The sequence below is a fragment of the Herpailurus yagouaroundi genome, unplaced genomic scaffold (genome assembly GCF_014898765.1).
Source record: "Herpailurus yagouaroundi ecotype Mexico unplaced genomic scaffold, PumYag 140, whole genome shotgun sequence".
NCBI lineage: Eukaryota > Metazoa > Chordata > Mammalia > Carnivora > Felidae > Herpailurus > Herpailurus yagouaroundi.
Window position 1 is genome coordinate 76,789,478 of NW_024412395.1, and position 19,304 is coordinate 76,808,781.

The 19,304-nt window shown below is 35.7% G+C and overlaps 1 protein-coding gene across 3 annotated transcripts in view; it reads right to left on the reverse strand.

Annotated features, from left to right (window-relative positions):
* Nucleotides 1-19,304, reverse strand: part of BOLL (boule RNA binding protein) — a 72,039-nt gene that overhangs the window by 38,016 nt on the left and 14,719 nt on the right. For all 3 annotated transcript variants that reach the window (XR_005790451.1, XM_040475775.1, XM_040475774.1), the window contains exons 7-10: nt 13,746-13,817; nt 11,526-11,573; nt 10,371-10,499; nt 8,574-8,672 (exon numbers count right to left, since the gene is read on the reverse strand). Coding sequence is in view for 2 of the 3 variants with exons in the window: in XM_040475775.1 (XP_040331709.1) it covers nt 8,574-8,672; nt 10,371-10,499; nt 11,526-11,573; nt 13,746-13,817 (348 nt within the window). In the remaining variant the exon portion in view is untranslated. The remainder of the gene's footprint in view (nt 1-8,573; nt 8,673-10,370; nt 10,500-11,525; nt 11,574-13,745; nt 13,818-19,304) is intronic.

Sequence of the window (19,304 nt, forward strand, 5' to 3'; positions counted from 1 at the left end):
TTATTTAATTTCCTCTTGTATATATGTTCTTATGCATATATACATACATATGCTATTTATCCTTGCCTTCAATGTAGTGCCATATACAAAAATATTTTCATGGGACCCAGATAATGTATACTTTTCTGTTTAACTTATCCTTGAATGTAGATCTATCCATGAAAATTCTAAAAGATCCATTTCATGAGTTCTTGTTTCTCTTACCGTCCTCTGTCCCATCTCTTAGGTTTGTAGCAAGAAAGAGGCTTGGGACACATACAACCTATGCAATTTCTAGTGCCTCTAGATCGGTAATCTTTTTTGCTTCTGCTGCCTAGTTCTCTGTTGAGTAAAATAATTTATTCTGCAGAATCTGAGACTATGTATAGTTTGACTTTGTACAGTACATAAAAATTTATACCCTCCTGTATGTTCATAGCTGCAAAGCACAGACTTTTCCTGTCCCTGCCCTCTACAATGCAGTGCTTTACAGTTGTCATCCTCTACTCTGAGGACTTGCTGAATATGTGGAAATTTTAGTCTCTAAATTGCTTTATGAGAAGTGTTAATGATACCGAAATGACGAAATGTTTAGGAAGAAGATAGTAATGGAATGATTCTGTAAAGTAAAGGTAAGTTGCTAATTTTTAGTTTAAGTGTACGTTATGGTTCTCTGAGCTAGAAACAGACAGTGGTAACAGGTCAAGTCCTTTTCTAATTTACTTTTGAATCACAGTGTCTTTCTAAAAGGTAACATATAATACATAAATAGCTGTTTTTTTCATTCAAGTCCAATCGGTGCTTTAATTAGAAGAAATTCCTCAGGGGTACCTGGTGGCTCAGCCTGTTAAACATCCAACTCTTGATTTCGGCTCAGGTCATGATCTCACGGTTTGTGAGATCAAGCCCTGTGTTGGGCTCTGCACTGACAGTGTGGAGCCTGCTTGGGATTTTCTCTCTCCTTCTTTCTCTGCCCCTCCCCTGCTTGTACGTGCTCTCTTTCTCTCAAAAATAAATAACCATTCTCCCTTCAAAATGACAAAATGAAGGAATTCACCCCAAGAGAAAGAGCACGAAGAAATGACAGCCAGGAATTTAACCAACACAGATATAAGCAAGATGTCTGAACCAGAATTTAGAATCACAATAATAAGAATACGAGCTGGAGTCTTCTGCAGAGATAAAAGAAGTAAAAAATAGCCAGAATGAAATTAAAAATGCTATAACTGAGCTGCAATCATGATGGATGCAGCGGCGGCAAGGATGGATGAAGCAGAACAGAGACTCAGCGATATAGAGGACAAATTTATAGAGAATGATGAAGCAGAAAAAAAAGAGGGAGATTAAGGCAAAAGAGCACGATTTAAAAATTAGAGAAATCAGTGACTCATTAAAAAGGAACAACATCAGAATCATAGGGGTCCCAGAAAAGAAAGAGAGAGAGAAGAAGGGTTATGTGAGCAAATCATAGTGGAAAACTTTCCTAACTTGGGGAAAGACACAGACATCAAAATCCAGGAAGCACAGAGGAACCCCATTAGATTCAACAAAATCCGACCATCAACAAGGCATATCATAGTCAAATTCACAAAATACTCAGGCAAGGAGAGAATCATGAAAGCAGCAAGGGAAAAAAAAATCCCTAACTTACAAGGGAAAACAGATCAGGTTTGCAGCAGACCTATCCACAGAAACTTGGCAGGCCAGAAAGGAGTGGCAGGATATATTCAGTGTGCTGAATCAGAAAAATATGCAGCCAAGAATTATTTATCCAGCAAGGCTGTCATTCAAAATAGAAGGAGAGATAAAAAGTTTCCCAGACAAACAAAAATTAAAGGAGTTTGTGACCAATGAACCAGCCCTGCAAGAATTTTAAGGGGGACTCTCTGAGGGGAGAGAAGATGAAAACATATATATTTTACATATATATATAGAAAGGACCAGAGAACACCACCAGAAACCCCATCTCTACAAGCATCAAAATGGCAATAAATTCATGTCTTTCAGTAGTCACTCTAAACGTCAATGGACTCAATGCTCCAATCAAAAGACATAGGGTAACAGAATGGATAAGAAAACAAGATCCATTGATATGCTGTTTACAGAAGACCCACTTTAGACCTAAAGACACCTTCAGATTGAAAATAAGGGGATGGAGAACCATCTATCATGCTAACGGTCAACAAAAGAAAGCCAAAGTAGCCATACTTGTATCAGACAATCTAGACTTTAAAATAAAGACTGTATCAAGAGATGCAGAAGGGCATTATATCATAATCAAGGGGTCTATCCACCAAGAAGACCTAACAATTGTAAACATTTATGCACCAAATGTGAAAACACCCAAATATAGAAATCAATTAATCACAAACATAAAGAAACTCATTAATAGTAATACTATAATAGTAGGAAACTTCAACACCCCACTCACAGCAATGGACAAATCATCTAATCAAAAAATCAACAAGGAAACAATGGCTTTGAATGACACACTGGACCAGATGGACTTAACAGATATATTCAGAACATTTCATCCTAAAGCAGCAGAATATACATTCTTCTCCAGTGCACATGGAACGTTCTCCAGAATAGACCATATACTGGGACACAAATCAGCCCTAAGTAAGTACAAAAAGATTGAGATCATACCATGCATATTTTCAGACCACAACACTATGAAACTTGAAATCAACCACAGGAAAAAATTTGGAAAGGTAACAAATACTTGGAGACTGAAGAACATCCTACTAAAGAATGAATGGGCTAACCAAGCAGTTAAAGAGGAAATGAAAAAGTATATGGAAGTCAATGAAAATGATAACACCACAACCCAAAAACCTTGGGGATGCAGCAAAGGCAGTCATAAGAGGAAAGTATATAGCAATCCAGGCCTTCCTAAAGAAGGAAGAAAGATCTCAGATACACAACCTAACCTTATGCCTTAAAGAGCTGGAAAAAGAACAGCAAATAAAACCCAAAACCAGCAGAATACAGGAAATAACAAAGATTAGAGCAGAAATTAATGCTATTGAAACAACAACAACAACAACAACAACAAAAAACAGTAGAACAGATCAATGAAACCAGAAGCTGGTTCTTTGAAAGAATTAACAAAATTGAGAAACCACTAGCCAGTTTGATTAAAAAGAAAAAGGAAAGGACCCAAATAATAAAATCAAGAATGAAAGAGGAGAGATCACAACCAACACAGCATAAATAAAAACAATAATAAGAGAATATTATGAGCAATTATATGCCAATAAAATGGGCAATCTGGAAGAAATGGACAAATTCCTAGAAACATATACACTACCAAAACTGAAACAAGAAGAAATAAAAAATTTGAACAGACCCATAACCAGGAAGGAAATCGAATTAGTAATAAAAAATCTGCCAAAAAACAAGAGCCCAGGGCCAGATGGCTTTCCAGGGGAATTCTACCAAACATTTAAGGAAGAGTTAACACCTATTCTCTTGAAGCTATTCCAAAAAATAGAAATGGAAGGAAAACTTCCAAATTCTTTCTATGAAGCCAGCATGACCTTGATTCCAAAACCAGACAGAGACCCCACTAAAGAGGAGAACTATAGACCAATTTCCCTGATGAAAATGGATGCAAATATCCTCAACAAGATATTAGCCAACTAGATGCAACAACACATTAAAAAAATTATTCACCACAACCAAGTGGGATTTATACCTGGGATGCAGGGCTGGTTCGATATACGCAAAACAATTAACATGATTCATCACATCAATAAAAGGACAAGAACCACATAATCCTCTCAATAGATGCAGTGAAAGCATTTGACAAAATACATCATCCTTTCTTGTTAAAAACCCTCAAGAAAGTAGGGATAGAAGGAGCATACCTAGAGATCATAAAAGCCATATATGAATGACTCAATGCTAATATCATCCTCAATGGGGAAAAACTGAGAGCTTTCCCCCTAAGGTTAGGAACGCGACAGGGATGTCCACTGTCGCCACTGTTATTCAACATAGTATTGGAAGTCTTAGCCTCTGCAATCAGACAACTCCAAATCAGCCAGGAGGAGGTCAAACTTTCACTCTTCATAGATGACATGATACTCTATATGGAATACCCAAAAGATCCCACCAAAAAACTAGAATTGATTCATGAATTCAGCAAAGTTGCAGGATATAAAATCAACACACAGACATCGGTTGCATTCCTATACACCAACAATGAAGCGACAGAAAGAGAAATCAAGGAATTGATCCCATTTACAGTTGCACCAAAAACCACAAAATACCTAGGAATAAATCTCACCAAAGAGGTGAAAAATCTATATACTGAAAACTACAGAAAGCTTATGAGAGAAATTGAAGAAGACACACAAAAAAATGGAAAAAGATTCCATGCTCCTGGATAAGAAGAACAAATATTGTTAAAATGTCGGTACTACCCAAAGCAATCTACATATTCAATGCAATCCCTATGAAACTAACACCAGCATTCTTCACAGAGCTAGAACAAATAATCCTAAAATTTGTATGGAAACAGAAAAGACCCCGACTAGCCAAAGCAATCTTGAAAAAGAAAACCAAAGCAGAAGGCATCACAATCCCAGACTTCAAGCTATACTACAAAGCTGTACTCATTAAGACAGTATGGTACTGGCACAGGAAAAATAAATAACCATTAAAAAAAGAAGAAGAAGAAATTCCTCATAGGCTGGCAAATAGTTAAATATTATTAACATTAAATATTTTCGGGGCGCCTGGGTGGCGCAGTCGGTTAAGCGTCCGACTTCAGCCAGGTCACGATCTCGCGGTCCGTGAGTTCGAGCCCCGCGTCGGGCTCTGGGCTGATGGCTCAGAGCCTGGAGCCTGTTTCCGATTCTGTGTCTCCCTCTCTCTCTGCCCCTCCCCCATTCATGCTCTGTCTCTCTCTGTCCCAAAAATGAATGAACGTTGAAAAAAAAAAATTTAAAATATTTTCATGAATAGCTATTATACATTGGAATTAAATAAAATGAACATTTAATTTAAAGGTGAACTTAAAACTATAATTTCCCCAGTTTCTAGTATTTCAATTAATCCTCATAACAAATTTATTGGACACATATTAATGCAAAAATGGAAAAACTGTAAAACATAAACACTTCATAATTTTCCACTTACACATTTCTTACCCTGGGATTTGATACTGATCTTAAAAGCATAATAGTTCAAATCCCCAGATACACAAAGATTTTCCTTTTGTTTTTTCCTGTAGTCTAGCTCAATGGGCTAATTTTGACATTCTGTGATTTGCTTTATTGACTTCCAAATTCAGTTATGTATAAGATGTGGCTCTGCTGAATTAAAAAATGATACCCTAATTAATACCTTATTCATCTAGTAGTTTCTATATTGGTATTTCTATATTGGTAGTAGCGTGTGCCTTACAGTCAATGAGTGATTTCTAGCAAACAGTCTTTTACAGTCGTTAGACCTGTCCTCTGAGCCCTGAATAAGGTCTCTATTTTATTGATTAGATTTGATGCTTCAAGATAGTTTTGACATCTGAAATTGCTACTTTGGAATATATCCAGTTAACACCCTTAAAATTATAATCATTAGAGCTCAAATTATTCTTTTTTAAAACATTTTTTGGTAATGTTTTTATTTATTTTTGAAGGAGAGAGACAGAGCATGAGTGGGGGAGGAGCAGAGAGAGAGGGAGACAGAGAATCTGAAGCAGGCTCCAGGCTCTGAGCCGTCCGCACAGAGCCCGATGCAGGGCTCGAACCCACAAACTGTGAGATCATGACCCGAGCCGAAGCCGGAAGCTCAACCGACTGAGCCACCCAGGCACCCCGAGCTCACATTATTCTAAGGAATATTTCTACCATTTTCTTTTAACTCATCAAGCTATTTGGTACACCAGAGAAAATTTGCATAATAAGAACGAAGGCTAATGTTTCAAATGTCAATATTTTAATATTAGTGTACTTAATATGTTTTAGGAAAAGATCATCAACTAATAACAGTTGTGTATTAAGACTTCTATGTTATAATACAAATGTACTATAAACAACAGGAGATAATTTTCCATACGGTAAACCTTGAATATTAAAGCATTTCTATAGGATTGTATAGTTTTAGAAAACTATGGGAGTGTTTTTAGAGTTTCTGTCCCTAGGTGGGGTAGCATTTTCTATTGAGGGCCATCAAATCACCTAAGAAAATTATTGGGTATAAAATACACAGAACATTAGACCTTAAAAAATAAAAACCGGAAATATAAAACTGTATACAATAGCCCTGTGTTTCAGTTTTGACTTTTAAAGTTTATTAAATTAAACTTTCTTTTTTTCCTCATCTCTAACAAAAGAGGATTTTTGGGTTTCTTCCCCATCCCTCTTAACTTTGTATCTCTAAGTATAAAAGGTTAAATTCCACTGATACTGAGACATTGCATTCCTTAAAGCATTTCATACTTCAAAACCTCTGAGTAAGGATACGTTTACAATTGATGGCAATGTTTTTTTCCTTCATGGTGATAAAGAATGGTGTGTCTTATAACCCATGATGTTGCAGATTCAATGAAATCTGATACTAGGTTGTGTGACACATGATGGGTTTTGGAGTAAGCTAGTTAAGCATAGTTCATAGCTCTTCAATTCTTCCCTAATCCTTAAATCTTAATTTGAATAGGACTAAAACATTCTCTAGGATGCATCCCATGTGATAACCAGAATTATTATAACCCTTAATGAGACAGATTAAATTGAAACAAGTCAGTAGTTTTCTTCCCCTTTGGCCTGTGGCATAGTAAAGCAAAGATCTGCATCAGGATAGAACGGGGAAAGTTCCTTCTAGCAGCATTTCTTTAAACATGAAGAGACAGGTTACTGATTCCAGTTTTAGGCTTATATATGAAAAAAGAGAAGACACCTACCTTTTCATGACTCTGTTATGATTTATATGCAACATAAATGTACTTTTTATGTGACTAAGGAGTAAGATACTAGTTTCTCTGTATAACTTCTTTCATTTCCTATTCATAGATTTAAGAAAATGTAGAAAAGTGTTTACTCTTAAACTAGAGGAATTAAACTTTAAATTAGCATGTGTAACATTAGGGGTGCCTGTGTAGCTCAGTCGGTTAAGTGTCTGACTCTAGATTTTGGCTCAGGTCATGATCTCACGGTGTGTGAGTTTGAGCCCCACATCAGGCTCTGCACTGGCAGTGTGGAGCCTGCTTGGTATTCTATTCTCTCTCTCTCTCCCCCTCTCTCTGCCCCTGCCCAGCTAGCGCTCTCTCTCTAAGTAAACAAAGAAACTTAAAAAAAAAAAAAAAAAGAATGTGTAACATTAACATTCTTTGGAAATTTCTTATAGTACCACTCAAGCAGTAAAACTTCAATCCTTTGTGTTTATATATATAGTGTATATGATCAGTAACTGAAAGTAATTAGTACTTGCTTAATATGGCAAAGCTCTTTCAGCTATTCCTAGAGAAGTATATTAGGAGAAAATGTTAACACCAGAGGAAATCTGTTTTAGAAAATTTTGATAGTATAATAACTCTATAAATAAAGTTTAGGAACACTCTAGGCTTTGACACTAGGTCACCATTATGGTTTTACTTCATGTGTACAGTACAGTAGTAATAGCAGTGAAGGGATGCAGTGAGTGGTAATGGGATGAGGGGATATGAGAGAGTGGGAGGCTCCTTAAAGTAGACTGTCTTGGTACCAAGTTCTAACACATGGGATGGCTCAGAAGCATAAATATGACTGTGAAATAGCTAATCTCCATCATTTTGTCATAGAATATACCTACATTCCTTACCAAAGTACACTGCAAGCAAGATTCATATTACCATCACAAGAATTAATCAATCTGTGATTCTTCACTTAGAGATGTAGTCCCAATTCCCCCAAGTAATGATGAAGAGTTTCAATAAGAAACTTTTATTGAAGGTCATAAGGGAATAAGAAGAATTTAGTTGAAATATATTGAGTATATCCATGCATCTAACTAGATTCCCACTCTTTGGCATGCATCTGATTTAGGATGCATGAGCAGTTCCCAAACTAGCTGAATAGATTGTTAACTGTTTTTATCTCCCCATATAAATGCCACATTCCATTAACACACATAACCAAAATCTGAGTATATGAAATATATAGGCAAATTCAGTGAGACAAAAAATAGATTAGAGGTTACCAGGGATTTGTAGGGAGAGAAGAATTGGAAGTTATTGCTTCATGGGTACAGATTTTCTATTTGGGGTAATGAAAAAGTGTGGAAATAGATAGTGGTAATGGTTGCACGGCATTGTGGATGTAATTAATTAACACTTAGGTGTACACTTAAAATGGCAAATTTTAAGTTATATGTATTTTACTACAGTAAATAAAACATTTTTGACCATGTATGGTTTATAACGTGTTCAAAAATAATAAATAAAAATTATAATTTAGAATTGTACATCCTTCACATGAAAAAGTTCATTAATTCTGTTCTTCTGATCACAAATGTGATCTAAATATCCAAAGTTGTTCCTTTTCAGAAAATAAATTTGAAAAACTTGAAATGACTGAAAAAACACCAAAAAATCAAAACAAACTTCTTACTTTAATTGGCTCAGGCTGCATCACAGGTGTAGGCATAGCGATGGCACTTGGAGCATAAACCTGGTGATATGTTGCTTGAACTCCATGATCAGAATAAGGCTGTTAACAAAAAAAGAAAAAAAAATTATTGCCTTTCATTTATTAATTCAAAATATTTATTCAGCATTACAATGTACAGGAATTTTGCTACCTAATAGAGGAACACAAATGAAAAACACACTCTCTATCTTTAATTAATTTATAGACTGATTGGGGATAGCTGAGTAGCCAAAATTACCATAAATCCTATGAAACGTATAGGAGAAAAGAAAAGAACTACTTGATTTAGCTTAAGAAAGTCAGGGAGGTAGTCAGGAAAAGTTTTCTAGTGGAATTGATGCTTGAATTTGAAGAATTAGGGAAAGAAGATAGGAATAATATGTACAAAGACAACTAAGAACACACCTCACTTCTCCAGGTATGCAAGAAGAAAAAGCAAATTATGTACCAGGGAGAAAATCAGGCTGGCTTCAAACTTCTTAACACCAGAGAAGAGTACACCGGAAGTTCTATAATTAAATAGTGTTGTTAAGGGTTGAATTGTGTTCCCTCAAAACTTCTGTTTTGAAGTCCTAACCTCTAGTACATCAGAGCGTGACCTTATTTGTAGACAGGATATTTATAGAGATAATCAAGTTAAATGGTCATTAAGGTGGAACCTAATCCAGTATGACTGCTATCCTCACAGAATCGAGAAATTTGGACACAGAGACACAGACAAAGATAATGTGAAGACACAGGGGAAAGATGGCCATCTACAAGTTAAGAAGAGAAGCCTGAAACAAATGCTTCCCTCATGGCCCTCAGACTGAACCAATCCTGCCAACATCTTGGTCTTCAACTTTGAGTCTCTAGAACTCTAAGACAATAAATGTCTGTTGTTTAAGCCATAATTTGTTGTACTTTGTTCTGGCAGTATGATGTAGCTATTTTATAGCTAGTGTAACTGTCTTTCAGATTTATAGACAACAATATTCAACAAACAAGTATGTAAGAAATCTCTTAATAGAATGTAACAACCACAAGCTTTCTTTAACAATGAGTTCTTGAAGATTCAGTCAACCAGGTGATGGAGGGTAAGATGAAAAATGGAGAAATCCTAGTAGAAGTAGTGATAGTAACATTAAGATCCAATTGTGGAAATTATTGTTCCAGAATGTCATCATAATGTTATAAACATTAGTAATATAAAAAAGTAATATAATACACTCTAATTGGGAGGTGGGTGTTAATTTTCTAATCTTTCATAACACTGATTTAAAACATACCTGTACAGTTCCTGGCCCATAGATGGTAAGGTAAGTAATGATTTGGAAATGTAGTTTAAAGACACTGAACATGATATTTACAATTTGTAGTTATGAAGTATTTTGATTTACATTTTAAAGGAAGATTTTTTTTCGATTATTTTCTTCTTTAATTTTTATATGCTTTTAATTGACAGAATGTTAGTAACAATACAGATTGACAGGCAAACCAAAAGAAAGAGAAGTATTTGGTACCTTACTCTTTCAAGGAGATCAAGTCAGGGATTAGCCTAGTACAGTGAACAGCTAATTTCAGAAATGGTTCAGAACTAGTTAATGAAGAAGTCTAAGTTGGAGCATTCTTAGATATTAAAGAGGAAAAGATGTGAATAAATCAAAGAAAAAAGATATGCAGCTTCTATGAGGGTCTTAAATATCTTTAGAAAAGAAAAAGAAATAAAATATAACGATGAGGTAGTTATAGATAATTTACTTTGAGACTAATACATACCTCTGGAACTGAGGCTTCCATCAGAGACAGTGGAGGAGGGACACATCCACCATCTTGTGCCATTTCCACCGGTTGATAAATAACCTCAGAAGGTTGCAGGTATAAGAATGGAGCAGAAGATGCAGGAGACTAAAACACAAAGCCATATTTCCAAATCAAATATGATTCCAGTTAAACCAAATAACTTACCCAACAGATGACAGAAATATTTGTTTCATAATTTGCTGAAGTTCTTTTCCAGGAATAGGATAGAAGTATCTTAACAACAAATAAGGAGTTCTTGGTTATTATAAATTCCAATTGTGTAGATGTGATCAAAGAACTTTATCACTGGTAAATACTAAAGTTTCTTAATGCTTCAGAACCTCATTTATAAATTCAGATAATAATGATATTAAGTTCACTATTGAAGGTTGTAATAATATAACTTACAGTGTTTAAATTGGCATAAATACCTATTCTCAGCTTTGTGACTTCACATGGGAATGCAAAATGTCATTAAATAGTCTTTTTGGTGGTATACTGTTTGTATCAAAAATTGAGAAATGGAATTTTACTAAGGAGCATAGTCAAACTGAAGAAAAATTTGAAATAAAACTGGAAAAATGCTACATTTCCCCATAATATTAATAATAAAAAGTAGGGGTGCCTGGGTGGCTCAGTTGGTTAAGCGGCCGACTTCGGCTCAGGTCATGATCTCGCGGTCCGTGAGTTCAAGCCCCGCGTTGGGCTCTGTGCTGACAGCTCAGAGCCTGGAGCCTGTTTCAGATTCTGTGTCTCCCTCTCTCTCTCTGACCCTCCCCCATTCATGCTCTGTCTCTCTCTGTCTCAAAAATAAATAAACGTTAAAAAAAAAATAAAAAAAAATAATAAAAAGTAATTTTGCATGTTTATGTAAGTACTCACTTTTTAACAAAATGCTTTCACTAACACGATCTCATGTGATCTTCACAAAGATCAGGTAAAGAAACTTACAAAGGTATGGTATCATTACTTCCATGTTACAAATGGGGAAGCTAAGAAATATAGTAATTAAACAAACTGCCACAGGTATCACGGTTACTAAATAGAAAAGGAACATCTCAAATCTAGTTCTCCTGACCTTAATATTCATATAGTCTTCATAAAAATACAATTAAAAAAGTTAATATTTACCTGAGGAACGCCCCACTGCCACTGTCCTGGTAGGCACTGTGCAGGGGCCTAAAATGAAAAACAGAAACAAACCCACCCACATTATAAACAGGGGTCAAAACTGGATATCTACATGCAAATAGAATGAAGTTGGATCCCTACACCTCAAACTATATACAAAAATTAACTCAAGTTGGGTCAAAGATCTAAAAATGTAAGAGCTAAAACTATAAAACTCTTAGAAGAAAATATGTGTAAATCTTTGTGGGTTCGAATTAGGCAATTAAAAAAAATATATATGACATGTAGCATTCTTTCTCACCCCCTGACACTTTAAAAGCACTGGGTTGAGCTTTTCTTCCTTGACCCTAGATAAAAATTTGGACAGAGCACTTCTTGGGGTGTGGCAGATTCCAAATGCGGACTCTCTAGTTAGGTAGTTTACTGGATTCTTTGGTGATCTCCCTGCTGAGAACTTCTAACTACATTTCCAGCCCTTGATTCTAGAAGTCTACTTCACACATATTCTTTCTTTATTGGGGTCATCTTAAAGTTTTTTGAAAAGGGTCTCTTCTGTGAGGTTCACATCTTGCTCTTGGGACATATAAACCTTTCTTGTTGTGAGTAAAAGTTCAACACATTCCCACTGTAGCCTTCTCTCCAGGCTCTGCCTCCAGAGACTAGTTCAGCTGCTTCTTTGGACTTTTTTAGTCCAAAGTCAGGTGCATTAAGCTTTCTTAGTCATTCTCTGATGTCCTCTTTACTTGGTTGAGAAGAAGGGGAAATGCCATAGCATTCTAACAATTCTTTTATTCAAGAAAACCTTGCTACCAATCTCCCTCAGCAATCTCAGCTTCCCCTCATTGTGTTCAAGGTGGACAATAAGCTAAGGGTCCTCAAACTGGTTTCACAATATTTGGCTGGTCGTGTTAAAAGCTGCGGTACCTAATGTTTTGTCTTTGAGGCTTCTGCTAAACTTTTGAGGCAGCTTAGAAAAAGTGATACCACATATGTATTTTAAATATATGCCATTAAGTTATTTTCATCTTTAGTAAATGAAGGAAATACTTTAGATATTTTATATTTAGCATGCTAATAGAATTGATAACTTTATTTAAAAATAAGCAATATAGCATAATAATATAATATACACTAGAGTGCCTGGGTGGCTCAACTGGTTAAGTGCCAGACTTCAGCTCAAGTCATGACCTCACAGTTTGTGGGTTCGAGCCTCACATCAGGGTCTGTGCTGACAGCTCAAAGCCTGGAGCCTGCTTTGGATTCTGGGTCTCCCTCTCTTTCTGCCCCTCCCCTGCTTGCACTCTGTCTCTGTCTCTGTCTCAAAAATAAACATTAAAAAAAATATAATATACATTAACATATGATAATATAACCAATTTAAATAAATTTGAATTTTAAATTCTATCTAAAATAACCCTCCCTCCCAAAACTGAGTCTAATACTAAAAAGAATTCCAGTAAACTTAACACTTGATGTGGGTGTATTTTAAAAGTTAAAAAAAAAAAAAAAAAAGAAACAAATTCTCTTCCAATATTCCAGAAGTAAGAAAGAATGTGATTTGATTTGTGAATGCTATAGATCAGAGGTTGGCAAGTAAAGGGCCAGAGAGTAAATATTTTAAGCTTTGCAGTCCATAGTATCTCTGTTAGAACTACTAAACTCTGTCATTGTAGTACAAAAGCAGCCAGAGACAGTATGTAAACAAATACAAGATATGTAATACAAATACAAGATATGTTAACAAATCTTTATTTGCAAAACACCAAAATAGTCTGGCATTATGGATCACTTATCACCAATCTCCCACAGAATTAACAGAAGAGTGTTGGTTAACTAAAAGAGGCTTATTTTAATATAGATTATGTTAAATATAATAGCAAGGAAGTAATATAATGTTAACAATAACATTAAAAAATTAGCCTGTGACCCTGAATGTGTTATCTGTATGTTGCTTTGGGAATTTCTAAAGACTTTTTAGATTAAATGTTAGCCAAATGGAGCAAAACTGACCTCATTACATTTGGTTAAATGAAGCAAACATTCTACCTTCTTGTATGATATTGTTTAGTTCCCCATAAGAAAAAAAAAACCCCACTGTTATCAAGGCTTAAGTATCTCATTTTAATTACTAGAGTTATTGCATGAGAAAGAATACAATGAAATTTACCCAAAAAGGACTGAAGGTATTAAAGAGAATTTTAATTGTAATTTCATGTTTACCTGATAGTGATACGCAGGTTGCTGATAAACTGGCTGAGCTACCATCACAGGGGAACTAGATACAGAACGTGACTATAAGAGGAAAAAAAAAGTGAAAAATTATTTTAGGCCTAAGCAAAATTCTTTAAAATAGTTTTTACAAAATTTATCTCGAATTGTTACCTAAACCCAGTCAACCTGTGGTCTATGATTGGAAATGTCATTTTTCCACCTGTTATTGATAGAATTACCAACCCCACTTAAGTCTACTAAAATCATCACAGTAGTCCCACTTTTATTTGGTTTCATTTCCATGGTAATGCTAAAACCACCACCAGAAAAGTTGTTTAGTCCAGACTATGAAAATATAGTTCTAAGAGAATTTTTTAAAAGAAAATGGCAGCTGGACTTAAGGTGATGATGCCTATTTCCATCATGAGACCAGCAATAGATAATGTTAACATACAGAACTGAATGAATAATCACATCTAATTTTGCCACTGATTTCCCACTACTTACAAATAATTAAATCCTATTCCTTTGCTATACATTTAATTAAGGCAAATACATTTTTTATTGAAGCATTTATCAAATTCTGTTTTATTAATTTGACACTTAAATGAGTTAATCATCCGGGGTGCCTAGGTAGCTCAGTTGGTTAAGCGGCCGACTCTTGATTTTGGCTCAGGTTATAATTTCCTAGTTCGTGGGATCAAGCCCCATGTCCAGCTGTATGCTGACAGTGTGGAGCCTGCTTGGGATTCTCTCTCTCGCTCTCTCTCTGCCCCTTCCCTGCTTGCTTTCACGTGCACATGTGCTCTCTTTCTCTCTCTCTCTCTCTCTCTCTCAATTAATAAACATTAAAAAAAAATAAATGAGTTAATCATCCAATAAACTTAAGTGATTTCTCTATGTTTGAAAAAGTACACATAACACTTAATTATTCAAAGTAATAGAGTAAACCCCAAATTAGGTTATTTAAAATCAGACTAATAAAACAGGCAAATTGTATTACAAGATAGTTAAAATAAGCTTTAACGATAGCAGTTAAAATTCAGTTTCCAATATGGGATCTAACTTATGTTGTTTTATTTTAATTCTCACCGTACCATCCCACCCACAAAATGAAAAAAGTATCATTGTACAATTTTCAGACTATCATATGTTAATAAAATTGTAAAGAGATTAACATTAGAATAATAATGTAATTTACTATATTAATTTATTTAATTTCTAATAACAAAGGGGGAAAAATCTCAGCAGACATAGAAAAAGCATTTGTTAAAATTCAATACCCCTTATGCTAAGCGAAATTAGAGAAAGACAAATAACATATGACTTCACTCATATGGGGAATTTAAGATACAAAACAGATCAACGTAAGGAAAGCATAAAGGAATATAAAAACAGGAAGGAGGATACAACATAAGAGACTCTTAAATATAGAGAACAAACAGAGGGTTGCTGGAGGGGTGGTGGGAGGGGGGATGGGCTAAATGGGTCAGAGGCATTAAGAAACCTACTCTTGAAATCATTATTGCACTATATGCTAACTAACTTGGATATAAATTAAAAAATAAATAATTAATTAAAAAATAAATATGTCTGGGGTGCCTGGGTGGCTCAGTCGGTTGAGCGTCCGACTTCAGCTCAGGTCATGATCTTGCAGTGTGTGAGTTCAAGCCCCTCGTCGGGCTCTGTGCTGACAGCTTGGAGCCTGGAGCCTGCTTGGCATTCTGTGTCTCCCTCGCTCTCTGCCCCTCCCCCACTCATGCTCTCTCTCTCCCTCTCTCTCTCTCTGTCAAAAATACATAAACATTAAAAAAATAAAAAAAAAATAGATATGTTTAAGGAAAAATATTCAATACTTTTTCATGATAAATTTAATACTCTTTCTTTCTTAGCAAACAGAATGTAAAACACCTTTCTTAATTGATCAGGGTGACTTTGCCCCTCTAGGGAACATTTGACAATACTTTTGGTTTTTATAGATGTGAGGAGGCTAGGACACCGCTAAACATCCAATGTACATGAGAGCCTCCAACAACAGAGAATCATCTGGCCCCAAATGCCTGGTGCTGAGGTTGAGAAACCTTCGTTAAATCTAAGATTATCTTCCAAAATCTACAGTATATGTATACAAAACTTAATGGTGAATCACTAAACTTGTTTCTTTTTTCAAGGACAAGGGCATGTTGTTATATAAATACTGTAGCAGAGACAATGCCAGTGCAATAACTCAATGGGAAAAAAAATGAGAAAAGAGCAGAAAAAAATATACTGAATAATAAATTATTGTCTATATAAGAGTTTTGAAGGATTACTGATAGAATATGAACACTTAAAAATCAAAAGCATTACTACCTATGAGTCTCAACCTATTAGGAAATGTGATTTAAAAAATGTCATTCTTAAAATTAACAAAAACTATAAAGTACTTAAGAATAAATCCAACAAAAGATGTACTAAACTATTTCCTGGAGAAAGAAAATTTTATGGATAGATGGAAATAAAAAACCTAACGAAATGTTTGTGGACGTTAAAATTCAGTATTATAGGGGCGCCTGGGTGGCTCAGTCGGTTGAGCGGCCGACTTTGGCTCAGGTCATGATCTCGCAGTCTGTGAGTTCGAGCCTCGCATCGGGCTCTGTGCTGACTGCTCAGAGCCTGGAGCCTGTTTCAGATTCTGTGTCTCCCTCTCTTTCTGACCCTCCCCTGTTCATGCTCTGTCTCTCTCTGTCTCAAAAATAAATAAACATTAAAAAAATTAAAAAAAAAATAAATTCAGTATTATACACAAATTAATCTACATATTTAATGCAATTATAATAAACACCCAACAAAGGCTTTTCACAGAATTGAACAAGCTGGATTATAACATTTATATTTATAAAAATAAAGACTTAAAGATAGATGAGAGACTCCTGAAGAAAAAAGTGATAGGGTTGCCCTACCAGATTTTAACTAGTTCTAAAGCAACAGGACCTAAAAGAGAATTGGGCAGGGCAAACAAATACACCAGTGGAATAGAACTGAGAGCCCAGAAGAAGACCCCACTCCACCCACACCCCAGATGTGTGGCATTTCACAGAGGATTCATTTCAAAACAATGGAAGATGATGAATTAGTCAATATATGAACTCCAGATTTAAGATCTAGATGTGAAAAACAGCAACACTATAGTATTTTACAAATAAAATATAAAATATCTATATTTGAGTAATAAGGAAGTGTTTTTTTTTAATTAAAAAATTTTTGTTAATGTTTATTTTTAAGAGAGAGAGAGAAAAACAGAGAGAGAGAGAAGAGAATGAGCAGAGGAGGGGCAGAGAGAGGGGAAGACACAGAATCTAAGCAGGCTCCAGGCTCTGAAGCTGTCAGCACAGAGCCTGACGTGGGGCTCGAACTCACAGACCGTGAGATCATGACCTGAGCTGAAGTCAGATGCCCAACCGACTGAGCTATCCAGGTGCCCCAGGAAGTGTTTTTTTTTTTTTTTAAACTAGATACTAAAAGATGAAGCCATAAAGGAAAACATTAATATATTTTTTAACATTAAAAGAACTAGCATGTGACAAAGACAAAACTTATAAAGTTAATGGACAAGCCACAAACTAGAACTCACAAAATTCATACATGAACTCAAGAAAAAGACAATAATCCCCAATGGAAAAAAATAAGTAACCCCACTGGACAAAGGATATGAAGAGGCACCTCAGAGAAGAAAGTAGAATGGCAAATAAATACATGAAATGTTAAATCTTACCAATGATTAAATAAAAAAAACAACATACTATTTCATAATAACATTGGCAAAAATGTAAAATTAAAGGGTTGGCAGATTATGGAGAAATTGCAGCTTTCATAAACTGTAGCTAAAGTGTATATTTGGAAAGCCATTTGGCAACATTTAGTCAAAGATGTCTATACTTTATAATGTGAAATTTTACTTCTATGCATATATTGTAGCCTAGACCAAGTTAGTGTGGTAGGGACCCCTCCCTAAGGAGAGAAAAAAAAAAAGAGAGAGAGAGAGAAAAGGAAAAAAAAAAAACCCACAAAAAACAAGGTAACCTGGCTATGTGCCTATGTGACAACATCCCTCATGACGTTGTAAACTGAGAACACTTAATCAGACTACATGTGTGTGTATGTTACCATATATGGGAGACAAAGAAATAGAAAATGCATAAAAAAACCTATGCTACATGTTTAGTGCTCAGTTTTTTGGGTATGAACCCAACTGAGTGGTGCCGGCATGAATAAAGTTGCTTTCTGGAAATTAAAAAGCCTCGGTGCCATGGACTCTCTGTGTGAGAATCCTGCTACAGCAGGAGAATACAAAATTTTTCCAGTGGTACATAGGCATGAATAAGTTTAAGAGTATTAATTTTTTTTCTTATAAGTTTATTTATTTATTTGGAGAGAGAGGGAGAGAGAATGTGAGTGCGTGAGCAGGGGAGGAGAGAGAGAGAGGGTGAGAGAAATCCCAAGCAGGCTTCGCACTGTCAACACAGAGCCCTACGTGGGGCTTGTACTTACAAACTGTGAGATTATGATCTGACCTCAAATCAAGAGTCAGATGCTTAACCAACTGAGCCATCCAGGTGCTCCAAGAGTATTAATTTTTAGATTCTAACACATGTACTCCTTCCTGATTTGATTTGTGAATGTGTCTGCATACTATGTGTCTGTCTTCTTTTCATAACTCTCCTTTCACAATTACCCTTCTCCTTCACAATGAAAGACACACTTCTCAATCATCCTGGATCTGTTATAGTGCTTTGTTCGGGAATATAAATACCAACAGGGCATGAAACAATTCAAGAAGGCAATGCCCTTAAAAAATAGGAGATAGCAAAGCAAAAAGAGTTTATATAAGAAATATTAAAGAGGAGGAGTGCCTGGGTGGCTCGGTCGGTTAAGTAACCGACTCTTGATTTTCACTCGGGTCATAATCTCAAGATTGTGGGACTGAGCCCTGTGGCAGGCTCTGTGCTGACAGCTCGGAGCCTGCTTGGGATTCTTGCTCTCCTGTCTCTCTGCTCCTCCCCTGTTGTCTCTCTCAAAATAAATAAACTTAAAAAAAAAAAAGAAATATTAAAGGGGAGATGGTCCCTTATTTCATAGAGGGAACAAAATAAGTTACATGATCGTCACAGGAATACATACTAACTCATTCATTTGAACTTAAACATTATAAAAATACTAAAGGTCAGAATTTTCTAATAGAAACAAAATTTTATTTGGCTGACTAATTTTGTTAACTGAGTTCTAGAGCAGACATTTTCCATCCTTTTTTTAAAAAAGATTTTTTTTAAGTTTATTTATTTTTGAGAGAGAGAGAGAGAGCGAGACAGAGCGTGAGAGAGAGAGAGAGAGAGAGACAGAGCGTGAGTGGGGGTGGGTGGCAGAGGGAGAGGGAGACACAGAATCTGAAGGAGGCGCCAGGCTCTGAGCTGTCAGCACAGAGACTCACGTGGGGCTCAAACTCACAGACTGTGAGCAGTCTGGGGCTCACTGGGGCAGAGCAAGAGAGAGAGAGAGAGAGAGAGAGAGAGAGAGAGAGAGAGAGAGAGA